Source organism: Chlorocebus sabaeus, chromosome 20 (genome assembly GCF_047675955.1).
Source record: "Chlorocebus sabaeus isolate Y175 chromosome 20, mChlSab1.0.hap1, whole genome shotgun sequence".
In the NCBI taxonomy this organism is placed as follows: domain Eukaryota; kingdom Metazoa; phylum Chordata; class Mammalia; order Primates; family Cercopithecidae; genus Chlorocebus; species Chlorocebus sabaeus.
The window spans coordinates 66,919,322-66,943,310 of NC_132923.1; the positions used below are offsets into that span (position 1 = coordinate 66,919,322).

Here is a 23,989-nt window from a genome sequence, read left to right on the forward strand (position 1 = left end):
ATTTGCCCTGGAACCAGCACAGGAAAAGTGACTCAGTATACAGGGCTTGTTGTTGAGTATATCACTCCATTCAAATACCCTATGGCTGCAGAGGAACTAAAAAAGGCATGAAGAAAGTAAAGATTTTATTTTAGTTGCCAGAGGGATCTCTGTTAATACTATGAAGACTCTTATCTTTTATTCTTTTAAATGTTGGTAGTCCAATAGATAATCCATGCTCCAAATAAGGAGGACACAATGCAATTCGCCATGCAATTATCACCAATGAACCATTCTAGGGCCTCAGAACAGAGGTCTCAGTTTCCTATTCCAGACATTTATTTTGGATCAAGAAAGGGAATTCTCTGAGGAGAGTCAGTTACTCTACATCTATAATCAGGGACTGTGGCAACTCTGCAGATGTAAAAACACAAATTTCCCTGACAGGTCAATAAGGTCCAAAGATAGTTTAAGGAATAAGCTACTACAACAGTTACTTTGAGAAGCATTCAGGTCATAAATGAAGGTGTAAAATATATAATACCACCTACCTATCCTAGTGTGTCATATGCCAATCCAGTGTTTAGCTTGATATTCTCTGTTACCCATTACATGCTGACTTCTTCAGACCAGAAGGCTAATTTCCTAGTTTGCTTTCTTAAAGGAAACTATTTTATACAAACAATTATATCATGTTAATAATAATGCTTCATTTTCTGCCAGTTTTTTTTTTTTTTTGAGACAAGGTCCCATTCTGTCACCCAGGTTGGAGTGCAATGGTGCTATTATAGCTCTCTGCAACCTCTGAACTTCTGGGCTCAAGCAATCCTACTGCGTCAGCTTCCCTAGTAGTTAGGACTGCAAGTGTGTGCCACTGTGCCTGGTTAATTTTTAAATTTTTTTGTAGAATTGGGGACTTGCTATGTTGCCCAGTCTGGTAACGAACTCTATTGCCTTTGTAACATCAAACTTTCTGTGTTTTGTTTTAGATATGTCTCATAACCACAATATAGCTGAACTTGAAATTCTGGATCTTTTAACAGAATAAGTTTAATCCATTAAATCTATTACATTTGTTGTGATTTATGACAATTTGAATCTATTTTTACCATCTTATTTTATAACTTCTATTTTATCATTTTTTCACATTTTATTTTTCTTTCTTCCACCATATGAATATTTTCTTTCAGAACTTTTCCCCTCCTTTCCTGGTTTGGAAGTATCAGTTTCATTTCTATTAAGTAGATACATTTACATTTTTAACATGTCTATTTAACTGAATATTTCATGCAAAGTTATGCAGTATTGCTAGCCTGTGCTTGAATAAGATAAGGTCCTTCACATTCCTTAATCCTGTCTAACATTGCTCTACCCTGTTCTTTATTTCAACATTTTAAATATAAAAGATTCATCTTTTACAGGCACTAATTATTTAGATATAACAACATCATTTACCAAATTGAGTAATTTAATTAATTTAATTTACCAACTTAAGTTGGTAAATTTAGTTACTCAATTTACCAAATTAAGTTGGTAAAATTGGTAAAGCTTGCCATTGCTTTATGCATTCACTTCCTTCCTTCTGAGTTTTTTTGTTTTCTGAGTAAAGTACATCTTTTAAGAGCAGATTCTCTTATTCTTGGTATATGTTCAAATATATCTGTTGCGCGCTCACTCTTGAATGAATGTTTAGTTGGGTATAGAAATCCAGTCTGCCTGTGATTAACCTTCAGTATTCTGGAGATATTATACCGCTGTCCAGAAGATATTGTCACTGATGACAATTATGACTTCTCTAATTATTATTTTGTAGATAATCTCTTTTTGTTCTATGGCAGCTTTAAACAATATTTTTCTTTGTCCTTGCAGTTTCAGAACAATGGGCCAGTGCAAATTTATTATATTTATCTCTTTTAGCACTATGCATTTAGTATGATATATTAGTTGTGTATTTAATGCTGAAAAATAGTATCAACTGTTTTCTCTTTGAATAGTTCCTCTTTTCCATTTATTCTGTTCTGTATTTCTGGAATTCTGTATTTATTCCCAGAGAATGTAATTTTTTTTTGCTTTTTTTCATTTTTAGAATGCAATTTCTATTCTATTCCCTGTGTCTCTTAAGTCATCTTTAATATTTCTTATTAACAAATTTCTATATGCCTGTTCTGTTCCTCAGCACTGTCTTCCAACTTACAAATTTTTTACCTGACTATACATACTTTCTTCATTATAGCTGAATTGTATTTTAAAATTTCCCTACGTGGTATTTCATACCTAAGGTGGTATTTTAATTTCCAAGATTTATTTTTCAAAATTTATTTTTGAAAACTTTTTGGCAAATTAAAATTGTAAATAATTATCAGGTACATAGTGATGCAGTGGTATCACTTTAGAATGATTGAATCAAGCTAATTAACATATCTGTACATTTAATCATTTATTCCTCCTGTCTAACTGCAACTTGGTACCCTTTGACCAATATCTTCCTTTTCATTTTCAGGATTTTTAATTGATTCTTTTTCGTAACCATCTATTTTTAGTCATAGCTCATATTTTTGTTTGATAAGTCATATTATTGTATTTCAGCATTTTAAATATAAAAGAATCCTCTTTCACTGGCACTAATTATTTGGATATAAAAACTAATTGTTATTCTTTTATCTATTTGAGGTTCTATACATACTTAAAATAATTTTTATATTGGTTGATAAATTTTTATATTTTTATATTGGTTATATTGGTTCATTTCCCTCAGGGTAAATTCTGCTATTCGGCTGAATTTTTGGTTGTCAAAGCAACATCAGTTTCCTTCAACATTTTTGTTTGCAAGCTCATCTGTGAGGGTGAATGTTTCCCCTTTCACTATGCTCACCTCTCCCTGTTTGGCAGTTTTCTGGTTACCTCCACCTGACCCCCAGGTTTCTGGAGTTCAGAACCAGTCTTATATTATCAATGTTGGTGGTCTTATCCTTTGTGGATGCTGCAGATTCAGTCCAAGCCAGTTTGTGACTTGCCATAGTTTTCCGCAGTGAATTTTCTGTTGTTTCCCTTTTCTCTAGCTCCACATACGAGCTGTAAATTTTTTCAGTCCCTTTTCACAGAAAAGAGGTCCCACCTTAATCTTCTGTAAGTTCTGATTCCTCTGTTGTGTTTAAGGTCCTTCTATTTCTTATTTCACTGTAAGAACCGAACTCACAGCTGCTGTTTGTGGTTTATAGTCCATCAGGCTTGGGGATATTGCTGGCTTTCCATTCTATCACAGGTTCAGGTTGATGTTCATTCTTCTTAAGCAAAGATAATTTTTCTTTTTTAAAAATCAGAATTTTTTTTTCCGGAGATGGAGTCTTGCTATGTTGCCTAGGGTGGACTTGAACTCCTGGGCTCAAGCAATCCTCTTGTCTCAACCTTTTGAGTAACTGGGACTGTTGGCACATGCCACCATGCCTGGGTGAGTGTGGCTAAACTATTTTATTTACTAAGTGTTCAAACAGCACATAGAATATGCCAGGCACAGTTCTTGGCACTGAGGAGTCAGTAATAAAGAAAAATATGTTCTTTGAATATATATAGTTTTTATATTTTCATGATATATTTAAAATGGTATGGGATGGTGGTTGAGTAGGGGTGTAAGGTTATGTATTAAGTTGCTCTGTCATCTTGACCAGTGGATGTTCTCTATAATCATACTTCTTTACCTGTTACAACATAAACCAATATTTCCTTAATTTGTCTGATCACAAGTCTCATCTATGATGTTTAATAAAAATACAGATCAGGGAGCTTGTCTCATTTACTGAATCAGAATCTTAAGAGACAAAGCCTAGAAATGTGGAAGTGTTTAATAAAACTCTCAGTTAAGACCCATGATTGAGCAAGTTAGAGAAATATCATTCTAAAATATGTGATTTTGTAAACAAAAAGTCAACAATTCTAGAAAGAAAGAAAAGATAGACCACAATTTTGCTAAAACTAATGTTCTTTATCAGCCTCAAAGAATGGCTAAATAGAAGTAATAATGCATTGAAGAAAAATTTGGGAAATTGCCTCATCTTCAACTGGATTATCTAGGATATGGCTTAATTTTTAAAAAGTTACACGTTCTGGAACTTAATAATGATTAAAAATTTGCAACTAGTATGTGGAGCTAGGGAAAAGGGGAACAGAAAATTCACTGTGGAAAACTATGGCAAGTCACAAGCTGGCTTGGACTGGATCTGCAGCATCCACAAAGGATAAGAGCACCACATTGCTAATATAAGACTGATTCTGAACTTCAGTCAGTCTTAATAATGATTAAGTTCCAGAACATATAACACATCTGTTTCAAAGAGGCTAAAATCTATGTTACAAAGTTAAGTGATTTAATGATTACTCTTTTCGTAGAGTTCTCTTATAAATACTAACAGCAAGATACCTATAAAAAAAGCTTACTCCTTATTTAAATTAGTTTTTCACTATTTTACTCATATAAATTTTTTTGTTTGTTTGTTTGTTTTCGAGACGGAGTCTCCCTCTATTGCCCAGGCTGGAGTGCAGTGGCGTAATCTTGGCTCGCTGCAACCACCGTCTCCTGGGTTAAAGTGATTCTCCTGCCTCAGCCTCCCTCCTGAGTAGCTGGGACTACAGGCATGCACCACCATGCTAGGCTACTTTTTGTATTTTTAGTGGAGACAGGGTTTCACCATATTGGCCAGGCTGGTCTGAAACTCCTGACCTTGTGACCCACCAGCCTCGGCCTCCCATAGTGCTGGGATGACAGGCGTGAGCCACTGTGCCCGAGCCATATAAACATTCTTAAACGAAAATGTATGAGTGCTTTTTATATACTAACAGGCAAATTATCTGATCTAATGAATCTTAACATGTTAAGGACATGTGACTTTTTAAAAATAATATAACTAAGAAGACATTTTATGTTTATACTTTTTATATGTTACTCATATTATACCAATGTTACAACAATATTACAAATAGAATATAGCAACATCTTTTGGATGGAAGCTATTGTAATTCTATCATAATATAAGGATACATACATGATTATTAAATTACTCTAAAGAAAACACACATATTCCTTATAATAACATTTTGCAACTTAGGAGACATAACAATTTTTAAACAATATCAATTTGGTAGGATCATTTTAACAGGAGAGCCTTCTTGAATTTGGAGACTAGAGTTAACATTTCACTTAAGATATTTGTTAGATACTATTTTATGATTTCCATAGCACATTTTAAAATTTATTAACATCAGGCTAACAGTATATTACCTATATCTACAGACAAACTATACTTCCAAAAAAGAAAATGGTATATTTGACATAAATATTTGTGACAAAATATTGTATCCTCACCTATAGAGTCAGGCAATTGTTGCAACATATTGGATGACAATAAGAGGTCCTCAAGGGCTTCACATCCCGAAATGTCCATGTCAACTGTTTCTATTCTGTTTTTTGACATATCCAGGTATACCAACATCTTTAACTTCCCTATAGACTTGATGACATTGCATAAACTCAGGGTTAGTTGAGAAACTTTCACAAGACATTTTAAAGTTGTAAGAACCACTACACCGTAAAGTTTATTTTAAAAGCAACCACAACAATAACAAGTGTTGGCAAGAATGGAGGAATTGTAAACTTCAAACATTGCTAGTAGGAATGTAAAATGGTATAGCCACTTTGCAAAACTGTTTGGCAGTTTCTCAAAATGACTCAACAATAAATAGGCTTATACCAGTATAAGTACACACCACTGATAATAAAAACATATGTACATAAAAAAACTTACACAAATGGTCACAGATGCATTATTCACAATGCCAAAAATTGGTGACAACCCAAATGTCCATCAGTTGATGAACACATAAATCAAATGTGGCATATACATATAATGAAGAATTACTTGGCAATAAAAAGGAATAAAGTATGGATACATGTTACACAATGTATGAACCTTGAAAATACATGCAAAGTAACAGATGCCAGTCACAAAAGACACATATTGTATGATTCCATTTATATGATATGTGCAGAATATGCCAATCCATAGAGATAGAAAGTTGAGTAGGGTTGCTGGGAGCTGGGTGGATGGGGAGTATGGGAGTTACGGCTAATAGGTTCAGGGTTTCTTTTAGGGGTCATGAAAATGTTCTAAAATTAGATTGTGATGATGGTTGTACAACTATGTGAGTAGTCCAAAAACCAAGGAACTGCATATGGTATGTGAATTATATCTCAGTGCAGCAGTTAGAAAACACACAATAACCTTGAAGTTGGCACTGAATAAAATAAACAACTCCCAACTAAATAAGCTGCCATTGAAACAATGACATTGGCATGTTGATCCTTAAAACTTCAAATGCATAAGAAAGGTTTTAAATTATAATTTTGGAGATGAACCTATTAATAAGGGTCAATGTTTTGCTCATTCAATGGCCCTTTTTGAAGGATCTACTATGTACCAGTATCTGTATTATGTATTGAAGAACAATCAAGAATAAGACAGTTAAGTATGGGGACAGACTTGCCATGATGAAGACAAAGTTTTTTTAATCAATAAGGGGTTCTGAGTAATGAAGGAAACTTTCAAGTAAGAAACAATTATAATACCCTGTGACAAGTGCAATAAAAAAGCATGTAGTGAATGCCATAGAACAGGGAAGGACTGCAAATGGCCTGGAAGATGCTGCTTGTCAAAAGAAGAGAACCTGTACCTGGAAGGGAGAACAGCATGTACATTTATAAAGTGTGACAAAGCATGCTATGTTTGAGGAAGACTGGGAAATTCTAAGTGGCTGAGTATAGTGATGAAGCTGAGATTACAGGGAGAAGCCAGCTGCTGAAAGGGTTTCTATGTCACGTGAAGAAATGCGAACTCTATTTTATAGGCAAGGAAAGCAAAAGGATTGTACAATGGGGAATAACATGAACAGACTTATGCTTAGAAGAAATAATTTCAGGGAACTTTCAAAAGCTGGAGTCAAGGAGATCTGTTAGAAGGATATAGAAGTATTTTAGCTATTAAGGCAGCAGAAGTGAGGATGAAGAGGGATGGACTCCAGAGTAAGTTAGAAGTGGGATGACTGGATTAGTAACTGATTTCTGAGGAGAAACCTATATCTTGGACAAGGAGTGAACATGTGGGTGGGACACGGACTAGAGGAGTTAGGGCAGGGCAAAGGTCTTCATTTTCCTTTTCCTTTAGGGCATGTTTTGTAAATAAATGTTCCACACATTTCAGTTATTCAATGAATGGTTCTTCTGTTTATCTGGTCTACCTGTGCATACTTTGCCATCTCTAATTACTTGACAGAGTATAAATAAACAAATACACAATAAGCACATACATTTATTACATACACACAAGCTTGCACTTGGCACTATGCTTTATATATATTATTTGATTCAATATTTTATATTTTTGCTACCCAAAATGTGTTCGGCAGACCAGCACATTGACACCATCTGGGGGCTTGCTAGAAATGTATAATCTCTGCCAGGCATGGTGGCTCACACCTGTAATCCCAGCACTTTGGGAGGCCGAGGTGGGCAGATCATGAGATCAGGAGTTTGAGACCAGCCTGACCAACAAGGTGAAACCCCGTCTCTACTAAAAATACAAAAATTGGCTGACTATGGTGGCGGGCGCCTGTAATCCCAGTTACTCAGGAGGCTGAGGCAAGAGAAACCATTGAACCCAGGAGGCAGAGGTTGCAGTGAGCTGAGATCACACCACTGAACTCCAGCCTGGGCAACAGAGTGAGACTCTGCCAAAAAAAAAAAAAAAAAAAAAAAAGTATAATGTCAGACTCACCCCAGACCTGCTGAATCAGAATCTGCATTTTAACACATATTAAAGATTGGAGATTAAGTCATGTCACATGTTGGATTGCTTGGGAAGCAGAGGCAAAGAGAGAAGTTTTTGAGAGTGTTTAGGATCAACGCCAGTAGAAAGGAAAAGACAGGAAAGAAAGGGAGCAGGATTGGGTAGACAAAGAAGTTGGGCTATGATGAAGTCTTAAGAAAGTCCTTGGCTGGTACTTCCAAGATCACTGAATTTGGGATTGCCCTGAAGTTGTTCTGAGTAGAGGATGAAGGGCTGAGCCTTTATATACCTGCTTTGATTGATCATTGGATGGAGGTCTCTGGGAATGGGGTTATGACCATGAGTGAAGATGTTCTCTTTAGGTGAGGCAATTTCTGAAGAAGGCTGGAGAGCTGCAAGCAGCATTTCCAGAAGCTGAAGGAATAGAGTAAATTCTTCAGTCCTGAAGAAGGATGCATGAGAGCATCTACTACAAGTAACACTCCAAAGTTATCCCATTAATATGGGGTGGAGCTGATTTCAAACTCAATTTTATCAGACTACAGGCTACAAAGCCCATTTGGAGGGCACATATCCTTAATTAACCCCGTGCAAATCTCTAGCCCTGCTCCCTCAGCTTCCCATGTGGGTGCAGAGTGTGAGCACAGGCTCGGAGTGACTGAATATTTGCTAGCTAGAATCAGAGTACTTTGGATGAGACAGAGTTTCTCCTCATGCTTGGAAATGTGTCACTTGGAAAAATACTGTCACTTTACTCATAGCTTTCCATCCCAAGGAACTATCATGTTACCTAAGTTCACTCTTCTTTTCCATTGAGCAATGAAAGAATGATGTGTGTGTGTTTCTTTTTTGTTCCTTGATCATGACATATCATGAGAAAATTTATTTTCTCCTTGAAGCTTCCTTCATGGCTATCTTCAGCATAATTTAATATTTTGATGTGCAGTTCCTAAACATTCTTTTTGGAATAACACTTTGATGTTGAAAACACTGTATCAAAGCAATCATAGCCTGAGGACTGTAAAGGCATAAATTCTTACAGTCCTTGAGGATACTGAATGTTGATCTCACATCCTTTGGGCATAGAAGGGTCTATAGGTGAGCAGTGGACAGCAGATGAAAAGAGTAGAAACCACAAGTAAAAGAAGATACTGGAGTTTGTTTAAAATAAATGTGAATTCAATACATGGTTTAGTCATATTTTGGTTGATTAACCTTAGATTGATGGTCACAAGATAGAACTATGTAAAAGACTAAATATTTGATCATTATCTATTTGCTTCTCTGATTTGTGAAAAACACAGTGGAAAATAATAGCCCAGACTATTCAAAAGTATTCACAAAGTATATTAACTTTATTATGATACATGAACTAAGAAAAAAGTGAATGTGTTTCTTTTCCCCATGGCTAATGATATTAAATGTTTTAATTATTCTGTGAAACTGACATAGGCTGGAGACCGCACTCAAGATGAACCATTCAAAGTCAAGTATTTTGGGGTAACTGAAAAGCAATTCTTTGCCAGCACCAACATCCAGAAAGCCATGGTTATTTCAGGCAGGGAGGTGTAGAGTATTCCCACACAGCGTATAACAAAATACCAAGTGCAAGTACACAAAATAAAGTAGGGAATCTATATAAAGCTAGCAGTACATATGAAAAATCTACTCTCGAGACAGACAAATTAGGCAGCATTATATGCTTTATGGAAGATTTCATCCCTGCCTTTCCACTTAAATAACAAACTTATTGAGAAATTTGGCATGTGAGTTGATTTGCACAGTGGATTTTGGGAATGTAAACATTGTGAAAAGTAAAATTCTCATTTGTACCTTCTATTGGTTCCATAGAGAGCCTTTGGGAGCTTTACAGTCAACAGCAGCCTCTGGCGCTGGTTTGAATTACAGCTCCACCATTTACTGGCTGTGTTATCTTGGGCCAGTTACTTTTTTTGTGTTTTAGTTTCTCATCTATAAAATGGGGATGGTAGTAGAACTTACTTCATAGGGTTGTTGTAGGGATTCAATGAATCAATATTTGTAAAACAGAGAGAGAATGCCTAGCCCGTGGTAAATGCTATGTAATTTTTAACAAATAAATATATTGAAGAAGAGGTATAAACTTTCAGCTAGGCATACATTCTGATTATTCAATCTTTGCGCAGGGATTGGTAAGTGTCTTACCTGTGTTGCCTCAGGATTTGTACATACCTTGACTATAGCACAAATCAGGCTCTGCTATGAGTAGTGAAATCCAGATCAGTTTATCCTGCCATGCGTGAGCTTCTCAAACAAATATATTCAAGGTCATTGAATATATTATCTTTGTAACCCTGACATTAGCATAGTTTCTGTTTCATAGAGTTTTATTGGTACATGATTTTAAAATAAATCAGTGAATAATAGATGTGCATATTTTTCTGTTTTGTGTCTGTGATGGTATAAATGTATCTTTTGATAAGAGCATTAATTATTTTTCCATAATCTTTGTTTCAGATTTTCTCCTTTATGTGGTCTTATGCTTGTTCAAAGACAGAATAAATGTCTTGTTCTTGTTGGTTTTGCTGTCATTTTAAGTAATTTTTAATATCAATTCAAAAAATAAATAAAACTGGTTTTGAGAATACACATCTAAACCTATGTGTTGGCTGAAGATTTATTACATATTCACCTGCTGTGCCTACTTAGACCAATGCCAGGAGTTTGGAGTTGTACAAAACAATAGGGAGACTTGGGTTTGCGCTTCTCTCTCTCTCTCTCTCTCTCTCTCTCTCTCTCTCTCTCTCTCTCTCTCAGTGTGTGTGTGTATGCAAGTGGCAAGGGCAGTGTTTTATGAGAACATTCTTTTGTTAGATGGAAAAAGCAGGAATAATCACACTCAACGAGTTGACTGGTAAACCTATACTCAAGAGATACTACTGGGCTGGCCTTTAGTCGAGGAAAAAATTTGTCTTTGGTTTACCTTTCTGTTTTTAATACTGTATGATCCTTGCCATTTTCAAAAATTCACATGGGTTCTATTGAAAATCACCTGAACTGAGAGAGATTTTTGTTTTGTAAAAGAGCTCTAATAAAATGAATAAAAACCATTGTCTAGTTACCTGTAAGAATAAGGTTGATTTTGTAAAAATAAAACTTGGTATTATATATAGTATTTTGCTTTTTAAAAATATAACTATAAATTATTTTGGCTTTTAAAGAACAGTAAATGTGGGAAGAGATGACAAATATACTCCAAAGGGAATAAGAAAAATGTTTTTTATATTTTGTACACCCATAACACTCACAAAAAGATACATAAAATACTAAAAAAAAAAAAATGGTGAAAATACTTGGTGACTGAACACTCCTAATGAGTGTTATTTTAGTTTGAAATACAAACACTGACATTTAAGAGTTGAGATTATGATCAAATACAACAAATGTATAACATAAATATTAGACAACATGGTAGAATAAAAACTTACATACCCCAGGTAACACTTGTAATGCATTATTATCCATCCATAACTCCCTCAAATTTTGTATTTGATCCAGAACTTCAGGCTGGGAGAGAGGTAGCAGGAAGGAGAGAGGAAAAGAAAATTAAATTAGTTTTTACTTATCACAAATATAAAATGTAATTTCTTGGATCTTGAGCTTTTACTTGGGAATCTAGTGTTAATCATCTAAGAAATTCCACCTTTAATCGACCTCTAGCAAAACTGGTATTCCCTGACATAGCCAATTTGGAATTGATCTGGAATCAGTTAGAACAATAATAATAAAATTGAAGATCTATTACTCACATACATTCTGCCTAAATACCTTATAATTATTCTTTGGAGCACTGATTATACTCTATTTGATAAGCATCTGTCTTTGTCACTAGAGTATAAACTTTTGAAGACCTGGGGAATGTTTGTTTTGTAATCACTATATCCTCACATCCCTGTTGCTTACCATGGGCACATAGTAGCTTCTTACTGTGTGTCTATTAGTACCTCACATACAAACATCCATGCACACACAGGAGTTACAGAACTGTGATGAGATAATATTGGGCTGGTGCAAATGTAATTGTGGTTTTGCCATTACTTTCAATGACAAAAAAACTGCAATTATGTTTGCACCAACCTAACACTATGAGTAAGATGAGTAAGACCCAGTGACTTTTAAAAAATCAGTCCCCAAGCTACCACCTGAAGACCCATGGACTTTTAATCCTTTCATTTTGTCAATGAATAATTATTTGTTGAATAGTCGGGGATGCCTACTACATGTAATGCACGATGCAGAACGCACGGTCATATAAACCCCAGTACTTGCCTTGGAATAGCTGATGATTTAGATCTAGATCTAGGGGAGAGAAATATTTATAAATAACTAAAACACAAGGCAGCATATAGGAAAATACTTTAGAATATGTTTTTTAAAAAGTTCAGAGAAGGGACAGAGATAATATGATCAAAGCGTAACATGTAGTATATAAAGAAACACTTTTTTTCTCTAACTAGATGCTGTCTCTAAATTCTAACTCCAGGCAGCAGACTGTATAGAGAGAATAGAGGTTGCTATTGCTGCCAACATCATAACCTTCCTTGTGGTAGCCTAATTTCTCTCCAGAAATTATTCCCTTCCCTATTCTTAGGCCTGTGCTTCCTTTGAAGCCCATTCCTTTTTTGTTTGTTTTTTTCACCACTTCGGGAGATGATTAAGGCCTCAGCTAACTAGTGCATTGTATCCACCTGGCCACAAAGATTGGTCCAGGGATGGGAACATGGCCCATTCAGAACACATACAAAGCAATGAATCTTTGTGACTTCTGGGGAAAACACTTGCTTTTCTCTGCTGGATATGAAACTGAAAGGGTGTGGCCCTGTGAACTTCACACATGATAAAAAGAGAGCCTGTCTGAGGATGGAGCATTTCTACAGAAAGTAGAGCCAAAGGATAGATCCTGGTAAGATTATATAAGCCTGGAAGGCAAATTTTCTGTTTTTTGTTTTTTGTTTTTTTCTAACTGAAAGAATTATTACTGAAACAACAAAATATAAATCTGTTCAGTGAAATTTGGACCCTAATTAGGTTCCAAATACAAAAGCAGTGCATTTTGTAGAATACTTGTAGAAAAGAATGGAATTATATCAACGTTACCATGAGAATATTAGTAATTGTAGGTCAGTGGAGGTTATCTACACATCCCTAACAAATTAGCAGGGCTTAAGACTTCCAGATCTACTTTGGAGATAGTCTCTGATTCCTTTAGCCTGTGCTTGCAACAGAACATGGTACGATTCTTGGGAGAAGTTTCCTTAATAACAAGGTTTGAAATTTAGAGACATGGCATTCTGCTGCGAAATCAAAGGCATCCATGAGGTAGTACGGAGGATGTGTGTGTGTGTGAGCATGTAGAAAAATACTTCTACTCTCACTTAGATCACAGGCAATAGGCAATGAACTGCTCTGCCTATATGTCAGGCTGGGCAAGGATGGAAAATATAAATCATGTGTAGGGAGCACACTCTGATATTCAGAGGTTTTGAGGCAGAGGGCTGGCTAGCAACAGGCAGGTGAGTTGGAAAACATCAGTTATGTGTGGCTCTCCTCCCCTCCCCTCTCTTCCCCTTTTTTTCCCTCCCCTCCCCTTCCTTCCCCTCATCTCCTCTCTGATGGAGTCTCACTCTGTCACCCAGGCTGGACTGCAATGGTGTGATCTCAGCTCACTGCAACCTCCACCTCCCGGGTTCAAGTGATTCTCCTGCCTCAGCCTCCCTAGTAGTTGGGACTACAGGCACAGGCTAATTTTTGTATTTTTAGTAGAGACGGGGTTTTACCATGTTGGCCAGGCTGTTCTCAAACTCTTGACTTCAGGTGATCCACCTGCCTCAGCCTCCCAATTTTTTTTTCTTTTTCTTTTTTCTTTTTTACCTATGCATTATGCACATGTAAGGAGAAGCAAAAGAGCTGCCCACTGGGCGAGGTTCAATAAAATCTCATATGTACACAGTAAGACAGAGACTGATGTATAAACTTGTAACAGTAAACATTATTATTATTCAGGGTGGATTAGATTATGCTGTTTTAACAAATTAACACTGAAATCTCAGTGATTTAACACAAAAGGCTTACTTTCCACTATCCCTGCTACTGTATGTTCAGCATGCATTTCTGCCCCATGATGTTGTGACACCATCTCAAGATTGTCAGGAGAGCCAAAGCAAGGGAAGAGAGAGTGTGGAAAATTCACCACTGCTCTTAAAGATATTGGGCTGCAAGTGACATGCAACATTTATGCTTATAGCTCATTGTCTAGAACTACTTATGTGGCCTCACCCTAAGTGCAAGGAAGGCTGGGAAACATAGAGGGAGGATGTGGATTATTTGGCAAATAGTATTGTCTCTGCCACACAGTGACACTGTATGAAAAAAAGAGTAAGAAGAAAGGATACACAGTACTTCTATAATTTACTCATCCCTTCATTAAGTAAGATCTAATTAAACATTTTCTAAGTGCTAGGCATTACACTAGTCACAGTACATGGTATGGTCTCTGTCCTCAAGAAACTCAAAGCTTGTATTTTTTACACTTGATCTTAGCCAAAAGGCCGAGAAGTGATAAAGCTTGTATTTTTTAAAGGAGATAGACTTTGTTGCATAAGTGAAGGAGCATAATTAAAATATTTTTAATGGAAAGTGATTTTGGCAGATTGGTGTTCTGTATATATACTCTATCCTTTTTGAAAAAAGAAAAACAAAAACAGGAAACTTAACAGGGCTGGTAATGAAAGAAGTAATGAGGAATAAAAAGCAGCTGCTTCAGGAAACATTTAAAAGATAAAAATGGTAGGACTTGGTGACAGGATATGGGGGCGAGGGAGTGAGTCATGCACAAACATGTCTTCCAGTTTCCCAGCATGTGGTGATGTCACCAATGGAGATGCAGAGTATTGGGGTGGAAGCAGATAAATGGGAGAGACTGAAACCAGTTTTGATCATAATTAACTTCAGGTTCCTGGAGGACATAGGTGGAGATTACCAGGAATCAGCTGGCTATCAAAAGCTGAAGCTTAGAGAATAGGTTTCAGCTGGAGATACAACTTAGCCGTATCACGGAAGTAGAAACTCGCATGAATGAGCTCTCCATGGGGAATGTGAGAGGAACTAGAGTGCAGTTGACTGAGGACAGTACCTTAAGGGACACTAATACTTGAGGGCTGAAAACAGGAAGAGCAACAAGAAAGAATGGTGTTCAGAAGTGTGAGGGTGACTAGAGTCCAATGAATAGAGTTGTGTTAGGAAAAAGGAAGTGAACAAGAGCATCCTACTCAGGAAATGTGTCCAGTGAAATAAGAGATCGAGGATATCCACTCCATTTTAAAAACAGTAGGTCACTAGTAACCTTGGTGATAGACATTGTGATGGTTAATAGTGAGTGTGAACTTGACTGGATTAAAAGATGCAAAGTGTTAATGTTGGAGGTGTCTGTGAGGGTGTTGCCAAAGGAGATTAATATTTGGGTCAGTGGGCTGGAGAGGGCAGACCTACCCTTAATCTGGGTGGGCACCATCTAATCAGCTGCCAGCGAATATAAAGCAGGCAGAAAAACATGAAGAGGGTAGACTGGCTTAGTATCCCAGCCTACATCTTTTTCCCACGCTGGATGCTTCCTGCCCTTGAACATCGGACTCCAAGTTCTTCAGCTTTGAGACTTGAACTGGCTTCCTTGTGCCTCAGCTTGCAGAGGGCCTATTTTGGGGCCTTGTGATTGTGTGAGTTAATACTACTTAATAAACTCCCCTTTATATATCTATCTATCCTACTAATTCTGTCCCTCTAGAGAACTTTGACTAATATAGACATTTCAGGTGATAACTATCTTACAGTGGGTTGAAGATAAATAAGAAGAAAATAGATACAATATAGGTAGAATATTCTTTATAAAGCCTGAATGAAAGGAGAGGAGAAAAGTTAAGGGGCTATGAAAAAACTGAGGGGTCAAGGGAAAGGAAAGCTGACATGAAGACACTGGCAAAGAGGAGCAGGTTAAAGATAGATAAGATGGTACCAAAAAAAAAAAAAAAAAAAAAAAATTGGAGTAAATTTCCAAGAGGGGACAATGAAGAGAGATTGACAGTACAAGGGGAGGGGCTGACACTGAATGAAAGTGAGGCACCTCATTCATTCAGACCGGAGGGAAGACTGCAGGGATGGTATGGGTGTAAGTTGGCATGGTGGAAGGAGGGCTGGTAGTTGAGGGAGGCATTTCTGAAGATCTTAAATTTTCTTGATGAAGTAGGAAATGAGGTAATCTGTTAACATAAAGGAACAAGAATTTTGTATACATCAGCAGTTGGGGAGAATGGTCCATACTGAAGAAGTTTGAGAGGAATCACTGAGAGCAATCAAAAGATTGTATCAAATCAATGATAACAATTATAACTTTTTTTCTTGGCCAGGAAGGGAATTGACAGTCTAGGAGAAAATAGAAGAAACAAAAGACTTCAGGTTTCCATAGGTCAGAGAGGAGCGTAGCAGGAGTGAGGGGGAGAGACCGAAGTGGAAGAAGGAAAAATTAGAATTTATGGTAGAATTTAGGGATTCGAGATTTCTAAAGTCGTTTTGGAAAATGGCAAAATTCAAACTTTAACTCTGGGGAGAGTTGGCTAAGGTACAAAGTATAAAATCTTGGTGCATAGGTTGGGGAGGACACTGCGGGAACATAAGGCCTTTCATGATTTCCAAGGATTTGGGCAACCTGTGATGCACTGCATAAATTGCTCTCTTGGCTGTGTCAGGCAAGGTGGCAGAGAAAGATGATCAATCATACCTCTGAAATTTCTCTAATTCTGAGTTCTACTGGGGAATTTAGTCATCTATGGCTACTTGGAAAGAGATCACTGATTCTATTCTATATTTCTACTTTATTTTAAAGGATCTCATTTAATCTATTTAAGAACATAATAAGGTGATAATAATCCCACTTTATGGATATAGAATCTGATAATTTCCTGGGGAAAATGAGAATAATTTGATGAAGGTTGCATAACTGCAGATGATATTGTTGCTCAGGTCTTCTGGCTGCAAAGATGACATCATCTTAGAGCTTAAAATTGAAATTCCAAAATAATGAAGAGAGTTGGTGATCACAAATACCCAATAAAGAAAGTAAAGCATATCCTGGATTTCTAAAAAAAGATATTTTTATTACTGGATGTTATAATAAAATGTACTACAGAGGAAACTTCAATAACCTCCTAATAGCACAGATAAAGCATAGTAGATACATATATAGCCTTTCTGGAAAGAAGAAAAAATCACAACATAAAAAGATACAATAGCATTTCATAATCGATAGACGATTTTAAAGTGGATCTTGGAACTTAACTAAATGGCTTACATCCAACCAACACATTGATCACATTTTTCAATGCTACTTAATTTAATCACAAAGTCAATTGTTTCCATTAAAAATGAGTGAATTAACTCCAGAATAACTTGGAATATTCAATGCTGGTGAAAGTGCTATAAGATGAGCACTCTCATAAATGGGTTTTGAGATTATAAACTGTAATTTTTTTGGAAAAATTTTCAAATATGAATCTCACACCTCAAAAACTTTCATATCTACTTGTAAGCAACTATCCTACCTAATCTAAAATATAGAAAAATCAAAATAAAAATATTACAAAATAATTAATATTAAAAATTTGGTCACAACCTAAATAAACAACAGTATAAAGTAAATTATGAAGAAGTAATATGTTGGTAAAATGAACAGCAATGAAAATGAATTACCTATATTTTTATGTATGAAATATGAATAGATCTTGCAAACAACATTGTGTGAGTAAGCAAGTACAGAAAATTTATACAGCACAAATCAATTTACACAAGTCAAAAAAACTGCTATATACTGAAGAATACACATACACGCATTTTAAAATAGAAATATGGAATAGATGTATGCCAAATTCAAAGAAGTAATTTCCTTGGTGAAGGAGGGCTTGGAATAGGACTCGGAGGGGGAACATAGAAGATGTCTGCTTTACAGCTGCAGTGTTTTTTCTCTTTAAAACAGAGAACAAAATCAAACACAAAATGGCTGGGCACGGAGGTTCATGCCTGTAATCCAAACACTTTGGGAGGCCGAGGCAGGTGGATCACCTGAGGTCAGGAGTTTGAGAGCAGCCTGGCCAACATGGTGAAACCCTATCTCTACTAAAAATACAAAAATTAGCCAAGTGTGGTGTTACATGCTTGTAATCTCAGCTACCGGGGAGGCTGAGGCAGGAGGATCGCTTGAACCCATGAGGCAGTGAACCAAGATTGTGCCACCGTACTCCAGCCTGGGCGACAGAGTACATCCTTTTCAAGGTGATTTTACCATGATTGATCAAAATGAGCTACGAAAATGGTTACACCAATATTAACACAAAGAAAATAAATATTTTGTATGACTGCAACAAATTCCAATAACTCCTGCCATGTATATGCAATTTTAGGCTGTTCCATTACTTTGTTTTTTATTTTTATTTTTTATTAAAATTTTTTATTTCTATAGGTTATTGGGGAACAGGGAGTGTTACATGAGTAAGTTCTTTAGTGGTGATCTGTGAGATTTTGGTGCACCCATCACCCAAGCAGTATACACTGCACCTAATTTGTGGTCTTTTATCTCTCAGCCCTTTCCTACCCTTTCCCCAAGTCCCCAAAGTCCATTGTGTTATTCTTATGCCTTTGCATTGTCATAGCTTAGCTCCCACATATGAGTGACAACATATGATGTTTGGTTTTTCCATTCCTGAGTTACTTCACTTAGAATAATAGTATCCAGTCTCATCCAGGTTGCTGTGAATGCCATTAATTCATTCCTTTTTATGGCTGAGTAGTATTCATAGTTTCCCTATCCACTCATTGATGGGCATTCAGGTTGGTTACACGTTTTTGCAATTGCAAATTGTATTGCTATAAATATGTATGTGCAAGTATCTTTTTCATATGACTTCTCTTCTTCTGGGTAGATACCCAGTAGTGGGACTGCTGGATCAAATGGCAGTTCTACTTTTAGCTCTAAGGAATCACCACACTGTTTTCCATAGTGGTTGTACTAGTTTACATTCCTACCAGCAGTGTAAAAGCATTTCCCTTTCACTGTATCCAGGCCAACATCTAATAGTTTTTGATTTTTTGATTATGGCCATTCTTGCAGGAGTAAGGTGGTATCACATTCTGGTTTTTATTTGCATTTCCCTGATCATTAATGATGTTGAGCATTTTTTTTCATATGTTTGTTGGCCATTTGTATATCTTCTTTTAGAATTGTCTATTCATTTGGAAAAAACTGCCTTAAAGTTCATATGGAACCAAAAAAGACCCCTCATTGCGAAGACAATCCTAAGCCAAAAGAACAAAGCTGAAGGCATCACGCTACCTGACTTTAAACTATAATACAAGGCTACAGTAACCAAAACAGCATGGTACTGGTACCAAAACAGAGATATAGACCAATGGAACAGAACAGAGCCCTCAGAAATAATACCACACATCTACAGCCATCTGATCTTTGACAAACCTGACAAAAGCAAGAAATGGGGAAAGGATTCCTTATTTAATAAATGGTGCCGGGGTGCCCAAGATGGCCAAATAGGAATAGCTCTAGACTCCAGCTCCGAGCGTGAGCGACACAGAAGATGGGTGATTTCTGCATTTTCAACTGAGGTACCAGATTCATCTCACTGGGGCATGTCGGACAGCTGGCGCTGGTCCACGGGTGCAACTCGACCAGTAAGAGCTGAAGCAGGGCAAGGCATCCCCTCACCTAGGAAGTGCAAGGGTGAAGGGAATTCCTTTTCCCAGCCAAAGGAAATTGAGATACACAACACCTGGAAAATTGGGTAACTCCCACCCTAATACTGCACTTTACCAAGGGTCTTAGCAAACGGCACACCAGGAGATTATATCCCACAACTGGCCCAGAGGGTCCCACACCCACCGAGCCTCCCTCATTGCTAGCACAGCAGTCTGAGATCTAACTGCAAGGTGGCAGCGAGGCTGGGAGAGAGGCGCCTGCCATTGCTGAGGCTTAAGTAGGTAAACAAAGCCGCCAGGAAGCTCGAATTGGGTGGAGCCCACCACAGCTCAAGGAGGCCGGCCTGCCTCTATAGACTCTTCCTCTGGGGACAGGGCATAGCTAAACAAAAACCAGCAGAAACCTCAGCAGAGGTAAATGCCCTGTCTGACAGCTTTGAAGAGAGCAGCGGATCTCCCAGCACAGAGGTTGAGATCTGAGAACGGACAGACTGCCTGCTCAAGTGGGTCCCTGACCCTTGAGTAGCCTAACTGGGAGACATCCCCCACTAGGTGCAGACCGACACCTCACACCTCACACAGCGGGGTACACCCCTGAGGCAAAGCTTCCAGAACAAGAATCAGACGGCAACACTCGCTGTTCAGTAATATTCTATCTTCTGCAGCCTCCACTGCTGATACCCAGGCAAACAGGGTCTGGAGTGGACCTCAAGCAAACTGCAACAGACCTACAGCTGAGGGTCCTGACTGTTAGAAGGAAAATTAACAAACAGGAAGGACACCCACAACAAAACCCCATCAGTACTTCACCATCAACAAAGACCAAAGGCAGATAAAACCACAAAGATGGGGAAAAAGCAGTGCAAAAAACCTGGAAATTCAAAAAATCAGAGTGCATCTCCCCCTCCAAAGAAACGCAACTCATCGCCAGCAACGGAACAAAGCTGGACGGAGAATGACTTTGACAACTTGAGAGAAGAAGGCTTCAGTCAAATTTCTCAGAGCTAAAGGAGGAACTACGTAACCAGTGCAAAGGAACTAAAAACCTCGAAAAAAGAATGGAAGAATGGATAACTAGAATAATCAATGCAGAGAAGACCTTAAAAGAACTGACAGAGATGAAAACCGTAACACGAGAACTACGTGACAAATGCACAAGCTTCAGTAACCGACACGATCAACTGGAAGAAAGAGTATCAGCGATTGAAGATCAAATGAATGAAATGAAGCGAGAAGAGAAGTGTAGAGAAAAAAAAGTAAAAAGAAATAAACAAAGCCTCCAAGAAGTATGGGGTTATGTGAAAAGACCAAATCTATGCCTGAATGGTGTGCCTGAAAGTGACAAGGAATATGGAACTAAATTGGAAAACACTCTGCAGGATACCATCTAGGAGAACTTCCCCAACCTAGTAAGGCAGGCCAACATTTAAATTCAGGAAATACAGAGAACGCCACAAAGATACTCCTCGAGACGAGCAACTCCAAGACACATAATTGTAGATTCACCAAAGTTGAAATGAAGGAAAAATGTTAAGGGCAGCCAGAGAAAAAGGTCGGGTTATACACAAAGGGAAGCCCATCAGACTAACAGCAGATCTCTCGGCAGAAACTCTCCGAGCCAGAAGAGAGTGGGGACAAATATTCAACATTCTTAAAAAAAAAGAATTTTCAACCCAGAATTTCATATCCAGCTAAACTAAGTTTCATAAGTGAAGGAGAAATAAAATCTTTTACAGACAAGCAAATGCTTAGAGATTTTGTCACCACCAGGCCTGCCCTACAAGAGATCCTGAAGGAAGCACTAAACATGGAAAGGAACAACAGGTATACCAATCATTGCAAAAACATGTCAAAATGTAAAGTCCATCGGTGCTAGGAAGAAACTGCGTCAACTAGTGAGCAAAATAACCAGCTAATATCATAATGACAGGATCAAGTTCACACATAACAATATTAACCTTAAATGTCAATGGACTAAATGGTCCAATTAAAAGACACAGACTGGCAAATTGGATAAAGAGTCAAGACCCATCAGTTTCCTGTATTCAGGAGACCCATCTCACATGCAGAGACACATATAGGCTCAAAATAAAGGGATGGAGGAAGATCTACCAAGCAAATGGAAAACAAAAAAAAAGCAGGGGTTGCATAATCATAAAGGGATAAATTCATCAGGAAGAGTTAACTATACTAAATATATATGCACCCAATACAGGAGCACCCAGATTCATAAAGCAAGTCCTTAAAGACTTACAAAGAGACTTAGACTCCCATACAATAATAATGGGAGACTTTAACACCCCACTGTCAACATTAGACAGATCAACAAGACAGAAAGTTAACAACGATATCCAGGAATTGAACTCAACTCAGCACCAAGCGGACCTAATAGACATCTACAGAACTCTCCACCCCAAATCAACAGAATATACATTCTTCTCAGTACCACATGGCACTTATTCCACAATCAACCACATAGTTGGAAGCAAAGCACTCTTCAGCAAATGTAAAAGAACAGAAATTATAACAAACTGTCTCTCGGACCACAGTGCAATCAACCTAGAACTCAGGACTAAGAAACTCTAACAAAACAGCTCAACTACATGGAAACTGAACAACCTGCTCCTGAATGACTACTGGGTACATAACGAAATGAAGGCAGAAATAAAGATGTTCTTTGAAACCAATGAGAACAAAGATACAACATACCAGAATCTCTGGGACACATTTAAAGCAGTGTGTAGAGGGAAATTTATAGCACTCAATGCCCACAAGAGAAAGCTGGAAAGATCAAAAATTGACACCCTAACATCACAATTAAAAGAACTAGAGAAGTAAGAGCAAACACATTCAAAAGCTAGCAAAAGGCAAGAAATAACTAAGATCAGAGCAGAACTGAAGGAGATAGAGACACAAAAAACCCTCCAAAAAATCAATGAATCCAGGAGTTGGTTTTTTGAAAAGATCAACAAAATTGATAGTCCACTAGCAAGACTAATAAAGAAGAAAAGAGAGAAGAATAAAATAGATGCAATAAAAAATGATAAAGGGGATATCACCACTGACCCCACAGAAATATAAACTACCATCAGAGAATACTATAAACACCTCTACGCAAATAAATTAGAAAACCTAGAAGAAATGGATAATTTCCTGGACACTTACACTCTCCCAAGACTAAACCAGGAAGAAGTTGAATCCCTGAATAGACCAATAGTAGGCTCTGAAATTGAGGCAATGATTAATAGCCTGCCAACCAAAAAAAGTCCAGGACTAGACGGATTCACAGCCGAATTCTGCCAGAGGTACAATGAGGAGTTGGTACCATTCCTTCTGAAACTATTCCAATCAATAGAAAAAGAGGGAACCCTCCCTAACTCATTTTACGAGGCCAACATCAACCTGATTCCAAAGCCTGGTAGAGATACAACAAAAAAAGAGAATTTTAGACCAATATCCTTGATGAACATCGATGCAACAATCCTCAATAAAATACTGGCAAACTGAATCCAGCAGCACATCAAAAAGCTTATCCACCATGATCAAGTGGGCTTCATCCCTGGGATGCAAAGCTGGTTCAACATACGCAAATCAATAAACGTAATCCAGTATATAAACAGAACCAAAGACAAAAACCACATGATTATCTCAATAGATGCAGAAAAGGCCTTTGACAAAATTCAACAGCCCCTCATGCTAAAAACTCTCAATAAATTCGGTATTGATGGAACGTATCTCAAAATAATAAGAGCTATTTATGACAAACCCACAGCCAATATCATACTGAATGGACAAAAACTGGAAGCATTCCCTTTGAAAACTGGCACAAGACAGGGATGCCCTCTCTCACCACTCCTATTCAACATAGTGTTCGAAGTTCTGGCTAGGGCAATCAGGCAAGAGAAAGAAATAAAGGGTATTCAGTTAGGAAAAGAAGAAGTCAAATTGTCCGTCTTTGCATATGACATGATTATATATTTAGAAAACCCCATTGTCTCAGCCCAAAATCTCCTTAAGATGATAAGCAACTTCAGCAAAGTCTCAGGATACAAAATCAATGTGCAAAAACCACAAGCATTCTTATACACCAGTAACAGACAAACAGAGAGCCAAATCATGAACTCCCATTCACAATAGCTTCAAAGAGAATAAAATACCTAGGAATCCAACTTACAAGGGATGTAAAGGACTTCTTCAAGGAGAACTACAAACCACTGCTCAGTGAAATAAAAGAAGACACAAAAAAATGGAAGAACATACCATGCTCATGGATAGGAAGAATCAATATTGTGAAAGTGGCCATACTGCCCAAGGTAATTTATAGATTCAATGCCATCCCCATTAAGCTACCAATGACTTTCTTCACAGAATTGGAAAAAACTGCTTTA

General features: G+C 37.4%; 1 protein-coding gene across 8 annotated transcripts in view; it reads right to left on the reverse strand.

Moving 5' to 3' along the window:
- LRRC7 (leucine rich repeat containing 7) overlaps nucleotides 1-23,989 on the reverse strand; it is a 570,280-nt gene that overhangs the window by 140,553 nt on the left and 405,738 nt on the right. For all 8 annotated transcript variants that reach the window (XM_007978322.3, XM_007978330.3, XM_007978324.3 and 5 more), the window contains 2 exons: nucleotides 11,283-11,357; nucleotides 5,336-5,480 (listed from right to left, as the gene is read on the reverse strand). In XM_007978322.3, coding sequence (XP_007976513.1) covers nucleotides 5,336-5,480; nucleotides 11,283-11,357 — 220 coding nt within the window. The remainder of the gene's footprint in view (nucleotides 1-5,335; nucleotides 5,481-11,282; nucleotides 11,358-23,989) is intronic.